The 18,478-nt window shown below is 41.6% G+C and overlaps 1 protein-coding gene and 1 long non-coding RNA gene across 3 annotated transcripts in view; one reads left to right on the forward strand and one right to left on the reverse strand.

Moving 5' to 3' along the window:
- The window catches only part of zhx2a (zinc fingers and homeoboxes 2a), a 31,907-nt gene that overhangs the window by 10,148 nt on the left and 3,281 nt on the right, over window positions 1-18,478 (reverse strand). For both annotated transcript variants that reach the window (XM_036005910.1, XM_031278212.2), the window contains exons 2-3: window positions 1,780-2,293; window positions 823-1,515 (exon numbers count right to left, since the gene is read on the reverse strand). In XM_036005910.1, coding sequence (XP_035861803.1) covers window positions 823-1,515; window positions 1,780-1,872 — 786 coding nt within the window. In that variant the 5' untranslated portion in view covers window positions 1,873-2,293. The remainder of the gene's footprint in view (window positions 1-822; window positions 1,516-1,779; window positions 2,294-18,478) is intronic.
- On the forward strand, window positions 5,425-8,324 carry LOC116035235. The gene is made up of 3 exons (XR_004101306.1): window positions 5,425-5,511; window positions 6,430-6,434; window positions 8,311-8,324. It is a non-coding gene; the product is annotated as an uncharacterized LOC116035235 (long non-coding RNA).

Raw genomic sequence — 18,478 nt, forward strand, 5'->3', positions numbered from 1 at the left:
TTATTGCATTTTCAGCTGACCTGCCGTGCACGGAATAACAGACTCGCTAGTTAACAATGGCAATTAAATTGGATCAAATTAATTGAAGTACACCAACTGAACAAGGCCTCCTGTTTCCTTATAATTAGCACTAAATGACATTGTTCTAACCAGGAGACAGCCTAGGAAATTATTAGGAAAATTACAGACCCATAAAAAGGCATTACCAGCAAAACATTCAAATGTTAACTCGACAAACGACTTTTCCACTTTCAATGCAGTTCCAGAATTTAAAGGAATACTTTCGTTTTTTTGTCGTTGGTGAGATGAGACGAACGACACCACTGTCATGTTTGTATGCCAATTATATAGCTAGAGCCAGGAGACAGTTATCTTAGCATAAAGACAGGAAGCATGGGGAAACAAGTAGCTTAAAAGCATTAAAGCGTAAAAAAAGCAAACACCTCCTAACGCCACTAAAGCTCATTAATTAACATGTTATATCTTGTTTGAGTAATCCTTACAAATACTGAATTGTAAAAACGTAGCTAACACACATCGGCTTTCGAGGTGCTGATAGGGTTCTTGCTGCTTTGAACCTTTGGACAGAGCCAGGCTCGCGGTCTCCCCTGCTTCCAGCCTCTATGCAAAGGTAAGCTCACTGCCTGCTGACAGGAGCTTTATATATTTAGTGTACAGACACCAGAGTGGTATTGGTTTTCTCATCTAACTCTTGGCAAGAAACCAAATAAGTGTTATTTCCAAAAATGTAAAACTATTTGTGTAACTGTACAGGAATAGTACATAAAAGATAATGAGTATACTTCCTCCACTGTGTTCTACCTGAGTATAGTTTAGAGGCCGCTGGAGGGAAGGCATGATGTGAGAAAGACCTTCTGCTTTGAGTAGGGTCGACTCAGGGATGATGACCGTCCCGTTCACGTTGACCGCTGTGATTGGTTTCTTGGCCAGATCTGTCCGTTTATTATCTGATGCCATTATTTTCGGTTTACCGATCTTGACTGTGGTGGGTTTGCTGAGCGGCAGAGTGCCTTGTTCGTCCCCTTTGCCAGAAATGGCGCTGGAGGTGTTGTAAATGACTGCATTGTTACTGCACCCCTCGATTGTCTGTTCTAAGATTGTCTGGTTGTTCATTTTGATGCGTTTGAATTTGAAGTTGCTCTCCCCTGGGTGACACCTCTCGTTGTGTTCAGTCAGGGTGTCAAACTTCTTTGTGTTGAAGTTGCAGACGGCACACAGGTACAGGGGGTTGAGGATGACGTTAGGGTGGTTGGCGTCCACGTGTTCTTTGAAAGTGTTGAGGTTCTGTGTGGAGAAGGGGCAGTATTTACACTCGTAGCCCCCCTGCTGTCTGCGCTGAGGCTTGGAGAGGTCTGGTGGCTCGGTGGCTGGTTTGTCTGGAGCCGTGGGAGGGTCCGAGGCCTTGCCCATCAGGTCTAATTCCACAGAGGGCTCTGCCTCTGTTGAGAGATCTGTTTCCATAGGTCCCTCCTCAGCATGGTTCTCCGTTGTTGTCTGGAAGAAGGCAGTTTTTAGATGAAAAGGTATGACGTGAATCCTTCTAAAATCAGTACACATCCACTAAAAACACAGAAAAACAAAAACATGCATCCTATAAAAACAAAAATATTGTGTTTAAGTGCAGTGTAATACACAAAACTATTAAAAAAAAAAGAAAAGAGTATGTATATTTTCCTCACAGGGAAATATGAAATCTTATTTATTTAGTTGATTCTGTTAAAGAAAATAGTTGCTCCTGCCAGACATATTAGAGTGTACCTCCATGTCGTCTTCGGTGTCATCATCCAGCTCCACCATGGTCTGCTCTGGTCGGATCATTAAGGGAGTGGAGGCCTTCCGTCGACTCGACATGATGATGGATCCTGGGTTTGTCTGGGTGGACAGCTGCCCTCACTTGGTGCCTGTGATTGGCCCGTGGTGATATAAAGGAGGCTAAGGGGCCCAGGGTGCAGAATGCAGGACTACTATCACAGAGGGACGGGTTGATAATCAGTTTCAGGTACCAAAGGATAGCCAGGAGGCCTGGCTCGTACTGGAACCCAGATATAGAACTGGGCTCTCTTTTTTAATAGGACAGGTAGCGAGCACAGGACAGTTTCTGGGATGGGTGTCTGAAGACCAGTCTTCCCCAGGGGTAAGATTAGTGGCTGGAGCGAGAGTAAATGAAGGCCTGGTGGAGATGGGACTGTTGTGGTGTAGTGTAGGCCGGGCTCGCTGACAGTGTCAGCTCCGGTGCTGGCTGACCTCCTGGAACTGCATGACAGGATGCTACCTGGATGGAAGAAAGTAGAGCCAGAGTAGAAAAAACGGATTATTATTAACATTAGACGGACATTCTTTTTATTTTGGTCATCTTTTGTTTTAAAAACCCTTACTTTACCTTCATTTCCTCTACTTCTAAGTGCATTTAATAAGTGAAAACCAGTGAGGAGTCAGAGATCTCATCTGGGCTGACATAGTCACTCAATACAAGTCAAACAAAGACGGAGCCAATATGAGTTTCACCACATGAATTCACTTTATGTGGAGAAATTCTCAGACAACTGAGACATTGGATTAAGGGAGAATTAACCAAAATGAGAAATGGGTAAGCAAAAACCTTAGATACCCTTTTCAAGGGCCTTTAAATAAGTATGCAGCAGGCACCAAACAGGCTGGTTAGAGCGTGTCAAGAAAGGCACCACCATGCTGGATTATTTAAGCTCAGCAGTGTCCCATGTGGATCTGCAGTGAGTGAACAGTCAGCTGGCGGGCAAAATGGCTCAAAATGAAAAAGGTCAAAGGAAGCTGACAAACAAACAGAGCAGAGCAGGATGTCTACAGGTGGTCGACTGCTAGACCACTACAACTACAATCTGGAGGCAAAAAGGAGTAAAAGGCAATATTGTAAAGTGTTTTATCTCAGTGTATAGGGCACAATTTCAAATAAATCATAAAACACTCAACTCAGGAAGTGGCAGACGTGATGAAGAAGAGAGGATACTAATGTTACTGATTAGTAGTATGCAATGTAGAGCTGGAAATTAATTGCAACCAACTTTAATAAGTGGATAATAATAATGAATATGGGCATACATTATTTGTTAAGCAGAAATGCAAAGAATTCCCTGGTTCGTGCTTCTCAAATGTGAATATTTGTATGTTTCTTAGTGTCTGTCAATGACAGTAAATTGAGTATCTTTGAGTTTTGGACTGTTGGTCAGACAAAATGAGCAATATGAATATATGAACTTGGGCTCTGGCAACTTCAAAATGGGCATCTGACTCATCAGATTAATCATCAAAATGATACAATGATTAGGCCTAGATGATAATGACAGCCCAAGATCACAAGATCTTGTATTTTCTGTGCAGTGTGATTCCAATCCTGCTACATTTACAGTATTTTTTCTGCAAAACTGCCAACTTTGGAAACTGTTCAGGAGTGCCACCTTGAGTATGTATATTAATGACAGTCCCCCCCCCCCCCCATCTCATGTGGTGTTGGCAAAATAACTATGCATATATTTTGAATACATTAGGGTTAACTATTCACTGATCAGTAAGAAAGTTGCTGTGATAAATATTGTTTGTTATATTCTAATATTGGTTTTCTAAGACATAAAAAGAAAGAAAAGTGATTGCACAATCAGGGCAACAATCTTTCAGCCCATATGAACTTTGGCCACTTCCAACATACACCTGCTATATTTACAGTTTGCCAGTTTTACCTGGCTGAGACTAGAAGAGTTCAGGTGGCAGCAGCAGCAGCAGCAGCAGCAGCAGCAGCAGCAGCTGTGTTTTGCAGCTTCACCCTGACTGAAAATGAAAACAACTCAGCTACATGGACCAGCTAGTGTCTATTTATGTACAGTAAAAACATTTATCATCACACTTTGATAGCGCAGTAGGTATGCAAATATATGCAGCTGACAGTAAAGACAAGTTGTCCTGAGAAATATAGACTAATCATATATGATTGTGCTGCAGAGTGTGAATAGAGAAACCAGAGCTTCAACCAAACCAGCTTCAGAGAGACATCTTAAAAAGCCAAGAGCAGCTTTTATTTTGGGTTCTGTTGAAATGAAACCTCCATGAAAAAAAAGCAGTTAGGAAAAGCTGAGGGAGAGTGAGCAGAGAAAACTTTCCTAGGGTAATATTGTAATGAGAGGAAAGTGAGAAGCTTATCTGGCTGAAAAAAGTCTATTGATATTCTGGAGGCCTCATGCAGAGGCTTCATACTCATTTCACACAGTAAAAATGAGTCGATGCAGCAGCGTGCTCTTCCATCAAGACATAATGAGGCTCCATAAAACCAAGTCGGCACAGAGAACGAGGGAAAGCCCTCCACCAAATTAGAATCTCCTGTATACCACACTACTTAAATATTTTATGCTTATGAGGAAATACTGACAGAAGAAATAGGTTTAACCCCTCCAAACAAAGATCCTACTTAACAGTATGATCATATTTAAGCATGTACAGTTACAATGCTAAAGGGTGGGGCAACAGTAAATATGCCCTGGCCCTAAGTAAGGCTTTAGGGTCTTCTGTCAGCTCAGCAGGTTAGGATTGTACTTTGTAGCACAGATGGCTTAGAACCCGAGATGACCCAACTCAGAGTCATTTCCGTGGGTTGAGTGTACTGATTCCAATGGGAGAATTAAATGTGCACACAATGTATGACCGATTCTTTCGCCCCATAGTCACCAAAGTAAATATTGGACCAATTTTCCACAAGCCACATACCCCCTGCCACCTACCTCTGACACAAAAATGGCATTTTCAGATGGACAAATCAGGAGAAAATTTACTTTGTTTGAGACCTGTTTCTGTCTAAGGCATAAAAAAAAATTGTTTGGTTTGGGTTGGTTGTCAGTTGAGGTCATGGATCGATAGGGAATTTATTTAATTTTTTTCCCCAGTGGCAGCAAGGGATAGGTAGGATTTTTTTTTTTTCCTTTACAGTAGCCATGGATACTTTTGTATCCATGGCTTTTGTTTTTCATAACATAGCCTACCTGTTACTACATGTACAGTTGTTGCTTAGTAAATTGAAAACACGGTGAGGCGTCATTCACGTGCATATTAAGTAGCCACATGTATCTGTTTTGGTCTTATACATCCACAGGTTTACCGCTCCAGCGGAGAGGATGGTTTGTTTATTAGACAGCAGCTAAGTTTACAAGAGTTTGTCCAAAATTCAAGATTCGTTGCCAACTAAGATAAACAGACTACAAACTGACATCTTTCATTTTAGCTTGTTTGTAAAAAGTCGCTATTTGCAGAGTAGAGCTGTGTTTGCACAGCGCGGTGGACATGAGTGGACAGCACAGACAGAGCAGACTGAAATATCGATTTCTACGTGTTTATGCCTGTAGACCAGGTAGGTGGTTATTGAGGAGTATTGACTTTTTAAATCATGGAGGGTTTATTGTAGGCTACTTACAGTAACGAGTGTAGCGTTAGTTCATCTGCACCAGCGGCAGTAAATAATGTATAATCTGTATCGTTTCCAATCAGTTACATGTGCTGCGCGAAGTAACACGCACACATCGGCTCTGCTGTGTGTGTGTGTGTGGCGTGAGCATCACTTTTCAGAATCCTGTCTATCTTCCATAATGCAACGCTTTATCCAAATTAATTGTGTTGTGAAGTTGTCATTAGCTTCATTGCTGTTAGCCACCTCCATTGAGCCACAGGGACTTGCTGTAACGTTAGAGCACTCTAAAGGGTGTTTACCTTTCATTTGATCGTGTTTGCTTGCTACGTTGCCATCCTCTTGAATGACAAACAACATATAGTTCATGAGTGGTTTCATCTGCTCTGTTTAACGTGTTGAAGCTCCCCGGCGGCGCAGTAGCACTGTAGCTGGCCGGTGAGGGCTGCTTGAAGGCGCCGTCCTCGACTCCTCACGCTGCTGCTGCTGCTGCTGCCGTAAAACTGGAAACGGCAACGTTAAGTGACGCTGCGGCGACATCGAGTCCTCTTCCAGCATTGCTGGAGGACAACAGGCATCTTGCATCGCATGAGTGCTGTACAAAAATGTAATTATAGTTTGCCTCAAACTTTTTATTTGGGTATTTATTTAATTTGTATCATTTCTTCCCCAAGCTCATAAAATAAATTTGGGTCGCACATAAATTGACAGGGTCGGTCGGAAACCGGAACCAAACAATTATTTTTGTTAGGCCTAAGCAACAAACTCTCGTGAGATCTGGCAACACAGATAGGCTAAAGTTAACTAACGCTTGCAAACGCCACAGATAACTTATTTTCTTAATGCTAAATCTGGCTTTTAACGGTATAAAAATCTAATGTGAGCAAAAGAAAATATAAATATATTATGCAAATGTTACTTTTCATCCATCCACATGACGTTCACTACACTACAGTACACAAACAAGGTCACGCTCACTTAGGAGACAGGAAGTGTACCGTTTCATACCAAGGGGGTAAGCGTCTCCTCACAACCCGAACCTCCTATGGCGCCATTTTGATGCTAATAAGCACTCACCCCCCGTTAGCATTCCATTGACTGTCATTCATTTTGACATCACTTTGACAGCGAATAACTTCACATCTGAAGCGTTTAAAGACTTCATTTGTCCATTGTTTATTTCTATAATAATAATTCGAATAATTTGATTACAAAAAAGCTTCCAGGCAAATTCTCTGCCTCGAAGCTTCGTTTAATTCCAATCAGTCGCGTTATGCGGCCAGCTCCGCTCAGAGTCATTGTTTCACACGGACTGTTATTAACGACGCACACAACATTCAGTGGAGCGATGGCGGAGAGCACGGAGCTAGCGGCAGAAATGACCGAAAACGTGATAAATTATGGACATCAAGTGGTTAAATCTAGGATGTAAGAGTTTGGATTTATTGCTCAACCACTCCGAAAAAAAGGCACAACTTCCATGCTGGATAGAAAAACTCCTGAGAAGGCTAAAAAGACACCAAAGACACCCCCGTGATGGCTAACTCCTTAGCTTTTAGCAGGAAAAATCGGTAAGAAGCTACGTTTTATAACCGCTGTGTAACTGCTATAAATCATCTTATGCTTTGTGTGTGGGCTTAATTGAATCATGAGAGACTAAGCTTTCAATTGTTGTGTCGCATGGCTGTACATTTTGAAGATTTAATGCTTTAAAGTTATAAAAACGTTCATGAGTGGAGGTTACAGTGACGCCACAGCCACAAAGTGTGCCGTCCACGGTACAGTGATCCTTGAGGCAAAATCATTTTTTATCCGATTACTCGATTAATCGATGAAATAATCGCTAGATTATTCGATTACAAAAATAATAGTTAGCTGCAGCCCTATACAGTAGGCTACCAAAAATAGTGACATATAACACATGCTTCATTTGGGCCCCCCCCCGCCAGGCAGCTATGCATCAATCACATGGCACTGTACCCTTCAAGGCTCCAAGGGTGTCCTTTGCTAGTCGACTCTTTGTCCCGAGATATCTCAACTCCTCACACAACCCACTGAGGCATCATTAGAATGCAGACTCATTGCCATGGTGTCGCTATAGCAACCGTGGACGTAGAGCTGTAGTCAAGTAGCTGCTACATCAGTGTCACTGACAGAGACTGTTTACAGGAATGACCAGAACACCATTGTTTTTAGAGAACAGGAACTGAGAAATCTTGCACACATTACCGACAGGCCGTGTGCCTTGAAAGCCTGGTGAATCCCATTCTGTTCCCATGCGTTTGTGAGGTTTATTCAGCTTCACTCGAATAATCAGAGCTAATCATGAACAGCACATAGAAACTATTGCTTCCGTAGAAAGAAAAAGGTTACAAGCTTCGTGATTATCCTACTAACCCTGTTTTGGGTGATGATTACACACATTGTGTAAACACTGCAGTGTACATACTCATTCTTCCACTCACTATCTGTCCTAGGGCTGCAACTAACGATTATTTTCATAGTCGATTAATCTGTTGATTATTTTCTCGATTATTCGATTAGTTGTTTGGTCTATAAAATGTCAGAAAATGGTGAAAAATATAAGTGTTTCCCAAACGCCCAAGATGACGTCCTCAAATGTCTTGTTTTGTCCACAACTCAAAGATATTCAGTTTACTGTCACAGAGGAGAGAAGAAACTAGAAATTATTCACATTTAAGAAGCTGGAATCAAAGAATTTTGAATGAGATGCATCTGTCAGCTGCATCTCAAGTGCCCCTTTACACGACCTGCCGAACTTCTGCCGCCTCACTGCTGACACAGCCTGAACACTTTCTGTGCGTGCATATGGGCGACAGTGGCTGGACTGTGAGCAAAACGGAAGAGAGAGCGCAGTAGCTGGACTGTTTTACCTCCTACTGGTGTGTTGAACCCACACAAGTAGAGGAAGAGAGGATGAGCAGTTCCATTTATGCAACATCTATATTAGTAAGCCGAAAACACAACTGCTATATAGCTTAACAATGTCACTGTTAACTCATAAAAGCTACCAGTGGCTCCTCATAAATGTGCCACAACTGACTAGATGACATCAGACACTGGTTTGCATATTAAATAAGTGCCTTGTTGAGTCCTTGATAGAAAAAAATGTTTACAACATGACATGATTTTGAGCAGAGGCTGACTCAGAAAAAGGAACATTATCTTACACAATAAACACAAACAGCTCTGCTGTTTGAGATGTTGCAGTTGAATTAAACTCGTGTGAGCTGACTGTGTCTCAAATAAAGAGAAAAGCCTGCGCAAAGAGTGCTGATCACTGAGGATACACTGGCACCAAAATCCTCTTCCTCTCTTTACGCTACCAGGAGAGGGGCCGCTCTCCTGCTGCCTTTACTGGCTGCTTGGTAGCACTGAATGCCATCATGGAAAAGATAATTAGTACAGTGTGTGATCAATAACCGGGAAAATGTATAACTATTCACTAGGGCTGAAACGATTCCTCGAATAACTCAATTACAAAATATCCTTGAAGCAAAATTCTTTGCCACGAAGCTTCGTTAAATCAATGTAATTAAGGTTGTACGGCTCACTGTGTTTCCGCACGGAGGATAATTACTAGCGCACACAACAGGTTGACGCTTCTGTGGACACAAGACCGTTTATATACTGTCTATGCACGAGACTGACGGCCCATATTACAAATGAACGAAGACGAAAATAGGGTCTAAGAGAAGAGACAGGCGAGAGAAAACGACAGAAAGTTTGGGATCATTTTAAGCTGCAAACATGCTACTACATCATCTCTGTAGAAAACATCCAGTCTACTCATCCATTCCACGGAGCAAACCCGACACAAGGTAGCTAACTAACGTCTGCTGCTCTCGTCCACCGCACTGTTTTACACAACTAGCCTACAGCATGCTACTCTGCAAATAGCCATGTTTTACCAACAAGCTAAAACGAGAGCGGTCGGTTTGTAGTCTAACTGTTTATTAGTTTGCTACTAATCTTTGGAAACTTAGCTGCTGCCAGAGACAAACCGGCTCCTCCCCCCAGCATGGCCACTTAATATGCACGTGTATGACGTCATCATGCCGGTGATGTCTGCATTCTTTATTCTTTCTCCTCACTCAGTATTAGCCTTCAAATGTGTCCCCCAGAACAGTGTAGTTGAGTAGCCCTGCTGTAAGCTTTGTACAGTCACATTTACCTGGGCTTAGTGAACAGCTCTTTTGCATATCCAGTGCAAAGAGCCAGAGGCAAGAAGGGGAAGGGGGTGAAAAATATTAACATTTGGGCCACCAAAAATGTACTTGGAATTTGGCAATAAAAAAATGTTGCTTTTTCAAAAGAAACCTGTCTTTTGTATATATACAAAGTTTTTAGTACACAGCAATAATAAATATTTACTATTGCTTTTACTAAGTATTTCTTACTAAGTATTTCTTATCCGATTACTCGATTAATCGATGGAATAATCGGTAGAATACTCGATTACTAAAATAATCGATAGCTGCAGCCCTACTATTCACCAGTCGCACTAACTTTAGCAAATTTACTTGTATAATACCTTGATAATAACCTTGCTAACAGGCTTCAGTCTTATTAATCATTTGGTGTCCCTGAGAGACACATATTGTTCTTTCTTTTGTTTGTCTGTAAACATCCCAGCTGTGGGGCTGAAAGAAATGTGCTCAAACTAATGTTTCAGACTATTAGTCAGCCATCTGAACATTTTTAACATCATTACTTTGACTTTATTTCGAGTACAAAAAAAATGATTGCACTCAAACTCGGCTGCTTTTATAACCTGGGTCAAACAAGTGAGTCTCGCACCTTTTCTTCAGTGTGTCTAACCTAGTGTGTGCAGAGTGAGCGCTGTGCTGGAGCCACAAACTCCCTACTGTCTGGATGCTCATTAAACTTGTATGAATACCCAGCCTGGCAGCCCCTTGCCTGCCCGTCTATCTGTACTCACCAGTTGTCTGGCTGGCTGTCTGATTGGTGCATTATATTAGTGGAGCCATCTTTTTTTTTTTTTTTTTTAAAAAGGAGTTACCTTTAATGGCGCCAGGCAGCAGCTACATTTATCAGCCCTGGCATGCATACTGGAGAGAACACAGGGGAAATCAATTCAAACCCTTCGTACCACTGAGCCTGTCTAATGTCTGAAGACAGATGATCTAATACAACAGAAATATGGTGGTGCTATAGGAAGGATATCTATCCAAAGAGCAGTGGGAAGAGAACAACACTAAACAGATGAGTCACAGCAGCACACTCTTGTCGGTTCCCATTTCTGTGCATCATTGATGTAATCTCAAAGTGTAGTTGGGGGGAAACATATGACTCAGACTGTGCTCTTAGAAACTGAAGTTTTGGAAGGGGAGTGATACATCTGAACCAACATACCTCATGCCAACTGTTTCTGCTAAACGTGTCATGATGTTTATAGTGATGTAATTATTGGGAAGAAAAACTTTTCTTATGGATCACTAGAGTAACTACAGGACCTGTGGCTCAGACGTTAAGGTCAAAGGTTGCTGCTTTATTGTCAGTGACACATTAAAAAGCAAGGCATATGTGAGGTTAAAGGCTTGTCTGTGTTTCATGGAGATATGTAAGGCATCATGTCCTCTGTTTCACTCCCCTTCCAAAACTTCAGTTTCTGAGAGCACAGTCTGAGTCATATGTTTCCCCCCCAACTACACTTTGAGATTACATCAATGATGCACAGAAATGGGAACTGTTGATATGATATAGTAAATTAGAGCTGTAGCAATTCCAAATTTTGCTGTACAATTAATTGTCTCAGAAATATTTGTGATTAACAATATAATTGTCTCCTTCAGTCAAATTTAAAAACATTTATTTATTACTTTTTTAAACAAATTACATTTTGGATGAATCCCAGGAAGCATCTTTTGGTGATATCACCATGTGACCCAGATAATGTAATAACATAGGTACACGGCCTATGAAGTAAACAACGCCTCTTTATTATCATAAAACATTTCTTCTATCCCCACTTGTCATTTTTGTTGCTATGAACGTATATAGGGTCAAGTGCCAACAAATAACAATGGAAATATTAATAAAAATATATAGTCCGACCGATAATCACTTATATAATTACAATTTGGCATATGTAAACAAAATCAACGATTACCAGTCATACGCCTTAATACCTTAACTAATTAGCTAACTAACTAGTTAGCAATTAATTGCAGTTAAACAAAGATTAGGGTTGTGCTGATGGACGATATCATCGTCCATCAGAACCAGAGCGACCATCGTGATGCCACGCCCACCACCCTGTCAGACACACTAATATCCTAGTCGCGGTCGCTGGACAGGAAACTGACAAGTGCGTCGGTCTTAAACTAGCAAAGACACTTGCGCCGGGCTTTGCGCTGTGCTGCTCAGGGTGCAAGATAGGGCCCCTTAAGTGGAAGCTACTTTTTTCCCCCTTACGTGCAACCTATTTGTGAAAAAGACCATCGCTTTGAGCAGACTGGATTGGCTGTAGTGATACATTCTCTCTCTCTCTCCCTGTCAGTTGTAGCTCGCTCTATCTGCTAGTGGACACAGCGGTCTCGAGCGAGAGAGAAAAGGCATTAACGTGGAACGCTATCACACTTTCCTTTCTCCCCTCATTGGACTAAGTTTGTGGACACTACTGTGTGCGTGCATCAATAAGTAAGTCTGATGTCCTGTAGGTACGGGACGATGTTATGCAGGATTTATGATTGTACGTTAGCAACAGTAGGCTAATTCACGAGGGTGCTATTTTATGTGTGAGCTAATATTGCGCATCTGTTCATGTGTGCTGCAAGAGTTATGTTTCTGTTTATAGAATGCGTTATTCAGTGCAAACATAACCGAGAATGTAGTTTAATCTCAGTTATGATGGTATATTAGGTTATTACTGTCGCTCTGTTGAAGGCAAACGTCCCACTGTACTGTCGTTACACAGATCACGGACATCTGATTGACTTTACTGACCCGTAGTTAAGTGAAAGTAGGTCAAGTTGTAGAAAAACTGCACCTACCAGCAGGGCAGCATAGCCATGTAATACTGTCTATTTACAGAGGGCATTTAAATGTATGTCTGATCGTTTCTATGTTAACTGTTAGCTCATAGTAGTAGAAAAAAAATATTTATATAAAGACATATGAGATATAGTAAAATAAAAAGTGCTTACCCCCAACCTCCCCCCCCCCCGACGATATCATCGTCCATCGCCATGTTTTACTGTAAACATCGTCAACTTCCAATTTAGGGGACATCGCCCAACCTTAACAAAGATACCGTGATTATGTACACATTTAGACAATTATGTAATAATTGTTACAGGCCTACAGTAAATATAAAATTATATAATGCAACCAGATTGATCAAGTACACTTGATTCTCTTGCAAGTTCATGAAATGTAGAGACACAGCCAAACGAGTGCCAGAGTTTTCAGGCAGGCAGTCAGGATGGCAACCTCTGCAGCTCCCGCACTTGAAGCCATGCGTGAAGTACAAACCAGCCAGTAACACCAGGGCTCTAAAATAACCAGCACAACAAGACAAGAACGCAGCATAGAAACCTGCAGAAACACTGACTGCTGTAACATTAACTAAAACTTTGAAGCTCGATCACACACTTCATATCACAAGTAACCAAAACATATTGCAGAGGGAGTGCACACACTGCTTTATAGAGCATTGCTGTATGGAGTGAGTTTTCCCTTTCTGACTGCTGGTCCACAAGTCAGCCACTGCAGCGAGGAGGACAATGTGTCTGTCTGAATTGTGTGGGTGAGGAGAAGCACCACCACCATTAATACAACATGTCCCAGTTGAGGAAGAGGCAGAATTTGGGACCGTCGCAGAATTGATTTAAATCTCATCACGTGCCTCCTCTAGAGCAAAGCAGTGCTGCACTGTGTTTGAGTGCTTGGTAGGTTCTGCCTGGCAACAGAGCAGCGCTACTTTTGCTGGGCTGTGATAAAGACTGAACGTGGATAAACAATGAAAATGGTTATTTTGTCACTGGAGCCCAACCTATACTGGATTTTCTGAGGCCAATGCGGGTATTAAGTGAGTAATACAAAAAATGCTATCGGTATATCATATTTATTTTCTTTTACACTTAATATAAACAAACATTTTAAGTAAGGATCCCTCGCATGAAAGCCAATAAGTGTATTGCCCTAAAATGTTAAACTTCTTTAAATTTGGGTTATTAAAGAACTGTTACCAAGATATGTACTGAGCGGGACCTTTTTTATTTTATTTTTTTTACAGAGTTGAGAAATAATCTTGTCGGGTCTCTCTGAGGGACAAACTAATGGCGACAATGTTTCTAAATGACTTCAAACATATTTTCGTTTTCGCAACTTCTTGTTACTTATTGGCTGATACACTGACGCTGATATATGTATCAGAGTGACAAAGCAGATTTTAGACATGCTCTTTTGATTTGAACAAGATTTGGTCACATCAGCAAATTGTGTATATTGCACATTTTCACTTTTTAAGACCAGCACTTTTCCCTTGAATTATTTTATTCAATCTACTAAAAAGGGGCAGGGGCTACTTTTGCAATATCACACACCCATCAACTTTTGTGACAAGTTGCCAAACTTTCTCCGTGATAGAGCTGCAAAGATTAATCGATTATTCCATTAGTTGTCAACTCTTAAATTAATCGCCAACTATTTTGATAATCGATTAGTCGGTTTGAGTAATTTTTTAAGACAAAAGTAAAAATTCTTTGATTCCAGCTTCTTAAATGTGAATATTTTCTAGTTTCTTCTCTCCTCTGTGACAGTAAACTGAATATATTTGAGTTGTGGACAAAACAAGACATTTGAGGACGTCATCTTGGGCTTTTGGGAAACACTGATCCACATTTTGCACCATTTTCTGACATTTTATAGACCAAACCACTAATCGAATAATCGAGAAAATAATCAACAGATTAATCGACTATGAAAATAATCATTAGTTGCAGCCCTAGTCCGTTAAGTAACAGAAAGCTAGACTGGTCATCACTGCTGTGACCTTGTTTAACCTACATTGTAAGAGACACAGTGGCCTATATACAGTATGATGGAAACACTGTCAAGCAGACTACACCACATTGGATCAAGAATCAGGTCTTCCGTTCATTCGGGTTCACGTAACACAGACACATATAGTCTCACATTGTCAGACCTGTCTGAACACACAGGTGCATTGTCACACACATACAAAGGGCAAGCTTTAAAAATATCCAAGTGTCACCCACTCTGCTGCTGACGGTTGCGTTACTATAGTAACACTGTAACCACCAGAAAGCGTGCGTGTGCTTGTATCCAGGAGCCGAAACCCAGCAGAGGTCATTAGTGTCAGGACAGCAGCGATGTTTTAAAATCCATCCCAAATTCACTTTTTCTGCAGGTTTACACCTTAAAACTAATTCTGTCCATGTCAACATTCTTAGCACCTTGCGTAAGCCAGTGTACATGTAAAACATTACCGACTGCTTCCTCATCTGAATGTATTTCCAAACCTAACAGTCACCGACAGCAAACATGAGAGTCAAACTATGGTGGGCTCAGATTTTGCGTTGCTGGCTGAACATCAGGAACTGATGTGTCTCCAACACACACACAGTCATGTAACATGTAGGGCAATTCAGTTTGTTGCTGCAACCCCATATAGACTCTCAAAACGACCCCAATGACGAAGGCCAGCATGTCAGCGAGCATTCGCTTGATGCCAGGGCTGTGAGTGGGAATGAAAAGCAGATGGGGTGTGTTTCATTACAGCAAACAGAATAATACAGGGGTTAACCATACCTCTTGCACATTTGTATTTAGCTTCCATGTCAATAGCCCCCCTTGACTTGATTTTGCTGTCCAGCTCTATTCTCCTCTTCCACTCTCACTAATGGCCTTATGCACAACTAGCCACACTTATAACAGAGCACTGCTCTCCACCGGAAACCTCGTTTTTCACCATGTCAACTTTTAAGAGCTTAAACCACTGCTAATGATGCTCTTGGAGTTTTTGGTTACAGTAATGTACTGTGAAAGTAGGGCAAGGGTCATCTTGCACCCAACCAGCAGCCTCCAAATGAGGTCAACAGTGACAAAGGATGTGGGAGGGGGTTCAGCAAAACGCCAGTCCAACGGTTATCACGTTGTAATCACTGCAAATGCAATGTGCTATAATGTTTAGGTTTGTCAGTATGTCCTTTTATGTGTGCGTGAATGCATGAGAGGGAGAGAAGGATGTATGTCTTGAGTCCAAATGAGAATGCTTGGAGACTTTGGAGCTCTGTATTTTTTGAGTTGGAGCCTCAGCGAGCATTTGGTGCTCCAGCGGGGCCGGATTTCCGACCTGTCAATCTCTGCCTTCCCTGCAGTGGGTGTGGCTTGTAAATAGCTTCGGCCTCTCCTCATTGGTCTCACGCTGGCAGGAAGGGTGTGTCTCTGCTGTGCCAGCGGCTGACGTGGTGCAGTGCAGAAGGCCTTTTAAAAAGCTCTCGCTCTCCCGCTCCCCAACTTGAATTTTGGAGGACACAGTGGGATGGGAGAAGGGGAGCACACATGCTCACACAGGCGTGAACGACCTGCAAGGGTGTGGAACTAACTTTTGCTTGTAGTGGTCGTTGTGTTCAGAATTTCAGCAGAGGATTTAATTTGTCAACCGCAGAAGTTCTAAAAGACTGCAGTGGCAACGAGAACTGAGCCCTCTGGATGATGAACACGGGGGTAGTTTAATACATGCTTACACATGCAGAAGCACACCGCTCTACAAACTGCTTTGCACCCATAGACTTAGATAATAATCAATGCAGCAATAAAGCAGGGGAGTCTTTAATAAAATACACAGCTTATGAAATAACAAACTGCAGACACTAATGATGGGGTCCAGTGTACCTGCTCTTTCTTCCACAAACTTCTCTTGCAGTCTGTCACTCCTAGGCCATCTCTTGTTTCTCATTCACACCGCTTAGACATTCTGTCTCTCGTGTCTTCTTTCTTTTCTTTGTCACTCTCTGGCTCGCTCGACGTCGCTGGTTTTCTTTGCGACACCTTTAGTCCGCTTGGATTTCCGACATGTTAAATACCACAGACGTACCTTAAATTCTTTATATGCTAACTGCAGTTTTCTGTTATCACTTCCATGTGCACACACTGGCAACACCATCTCTAGTAGAACACCAGTAAGAGGGATTGCCTTCATGGGCACATAAAATCACATCATAATGTAAGAGCGTTGTGACCTGTTGTGTACTTTACCTGGAAATGTTTCTGCTTTGGTTTTCACTAAGGCTGCAGTTGAAGATTTCCAGGAATCCAACTAGGTCTTGAGCTAGCAATTTGCAGCCTTTTACACCAAAAACTGACATGACTCCAACGTGGACAATTGCCTTCACAAGTTAAGATGCAAGTGGACCTTTTCTCTCCATCTGCTTCTTACTTCTGTCTTCCTCTCTCGTCACTCTCGTGCAGTGTCACTCAATTGTCTCTTCCGCTGTATCACTCTGTCTCTCTCAGACATCACGCGTACTATCTCATACAGTGTTGATTTCATGCTCCCTCCCCTTCTGTCCCTATGTAACCCCTCAGCTATACCTCTCTAATTGTCTCCTTCCCTCCATCACGCTCTCCCTCTCAGCCACACCTACAGGTGATGAGCTCATGTGTGTGGTTGCCTTAGTCACCTAACAACACGTCTGAGACGCCGGTGGGAGGCACAGCCGAGAGGGGACCTGAACCGAAAAACACTGGAACACAGCGTAGCGTAGATGTTGATGTCATCACAAAGCCCAGCTGAGCACGGCCAGTCGTGATGACAACAACCCATAGGTCCTCCAACCCGCGATGACTCATTCCAATGTTTCACCAAGAGAACAGACAGCCATGAGTATATAGCTCAAGATTGGATGTGGCAGTGTAATGTGCAGTTAGGAAATGCTGGACGTTTCTGATAAATGTTAAAAACTACAACTTTTGAAACAAACCATCTGTCAGCTGGCACGACTCTAAAAATAACAGCCACACATCATGGAATAAAGAGGTCTGAAAAACACAAAAAATATAGGACAAATACTTTTTTGTCTCATACAAAGCAAAAAAGCAACATGGGTATTATTGTTCACATTAATATACTCCTATAAAATAAAAATATATAAATATAAAAAAAAGGAAAAAAAAGCCCATTGTCAACAGCCAGGGTTTGAGCAACCATCACAACTATGGCAACCAACTATCTCCATTAAAGTCAAGAGCAAGTTCTATGCTGTTAGCATGCTTCAGATTATTTTGATTTTATAAACTGTATGAACATTTATTTTGTCAGAACACACATATGCCATAATAGTGACAGGTTGAGGACAAGTTGATTTTCTTGCCCGTTGTTTCATCTGTGCAGCCTTGGGTTGAAAATGTTATTTTCAAATGTATACCGAAGACTGTATTGTTTTAAACATATGGTATCGAGAAAGAATCATTACTTATGACAACTTCACAGCACACACACCACATATACTTTCTCCCACAGCACTGAAATAGAACTACCTCTCCACTTTAATGTACCTAAAACAAACATACTTTCTCATTGTTTCACTGTCATCTTCTGCTCCAGCTTAGTTCCAGTTAGCAGCCAGAAACGGACAAATCAGACAATTTAAAAAGCTCTCGATAGCATGGCTGACACATGCAACATCTGGTGGTAAGATACCTGCCAAGAATCAGATCTCACACGTGATTTATAAAAATTATATTTGACTGTAGTGCACGTTCTTCACTGTCAGACCATACCAATGGTTTCTAAAATGAATCTGACAGACTGAGTCTTGTTCATTTTCCACCATCTGACTACAGTAAACGAATAAATGCCTCTAAGAACAAATAGAGTGGATCACCTCACAGCAGGATGTTTTGGATGTGACATTTTAAGAGGTCACAGTACATTGAGAAAACACCGCATGGCTGAGCAAGACTGGAAAAATAGCCGATTTAATGAGAGTACGTTTATCTTTTATGCCACTTCTTCAAAAAATAATA

Source organism: Sander lucioperca, chromosome 10, assembly GCF_008315115.2.
Source record: "Sander lucioperca isolate FBNREF2018 chromosome 10, SLUC_FBN_1.2, whole genome shotgun sequence".
NCBI classification, from domain to species: domain Eukaryota; kingdom Metazoa; phylum Chordata; class Actinopteri; order Perciformes; family Percidae; genus Sander; species Sander lucioperca.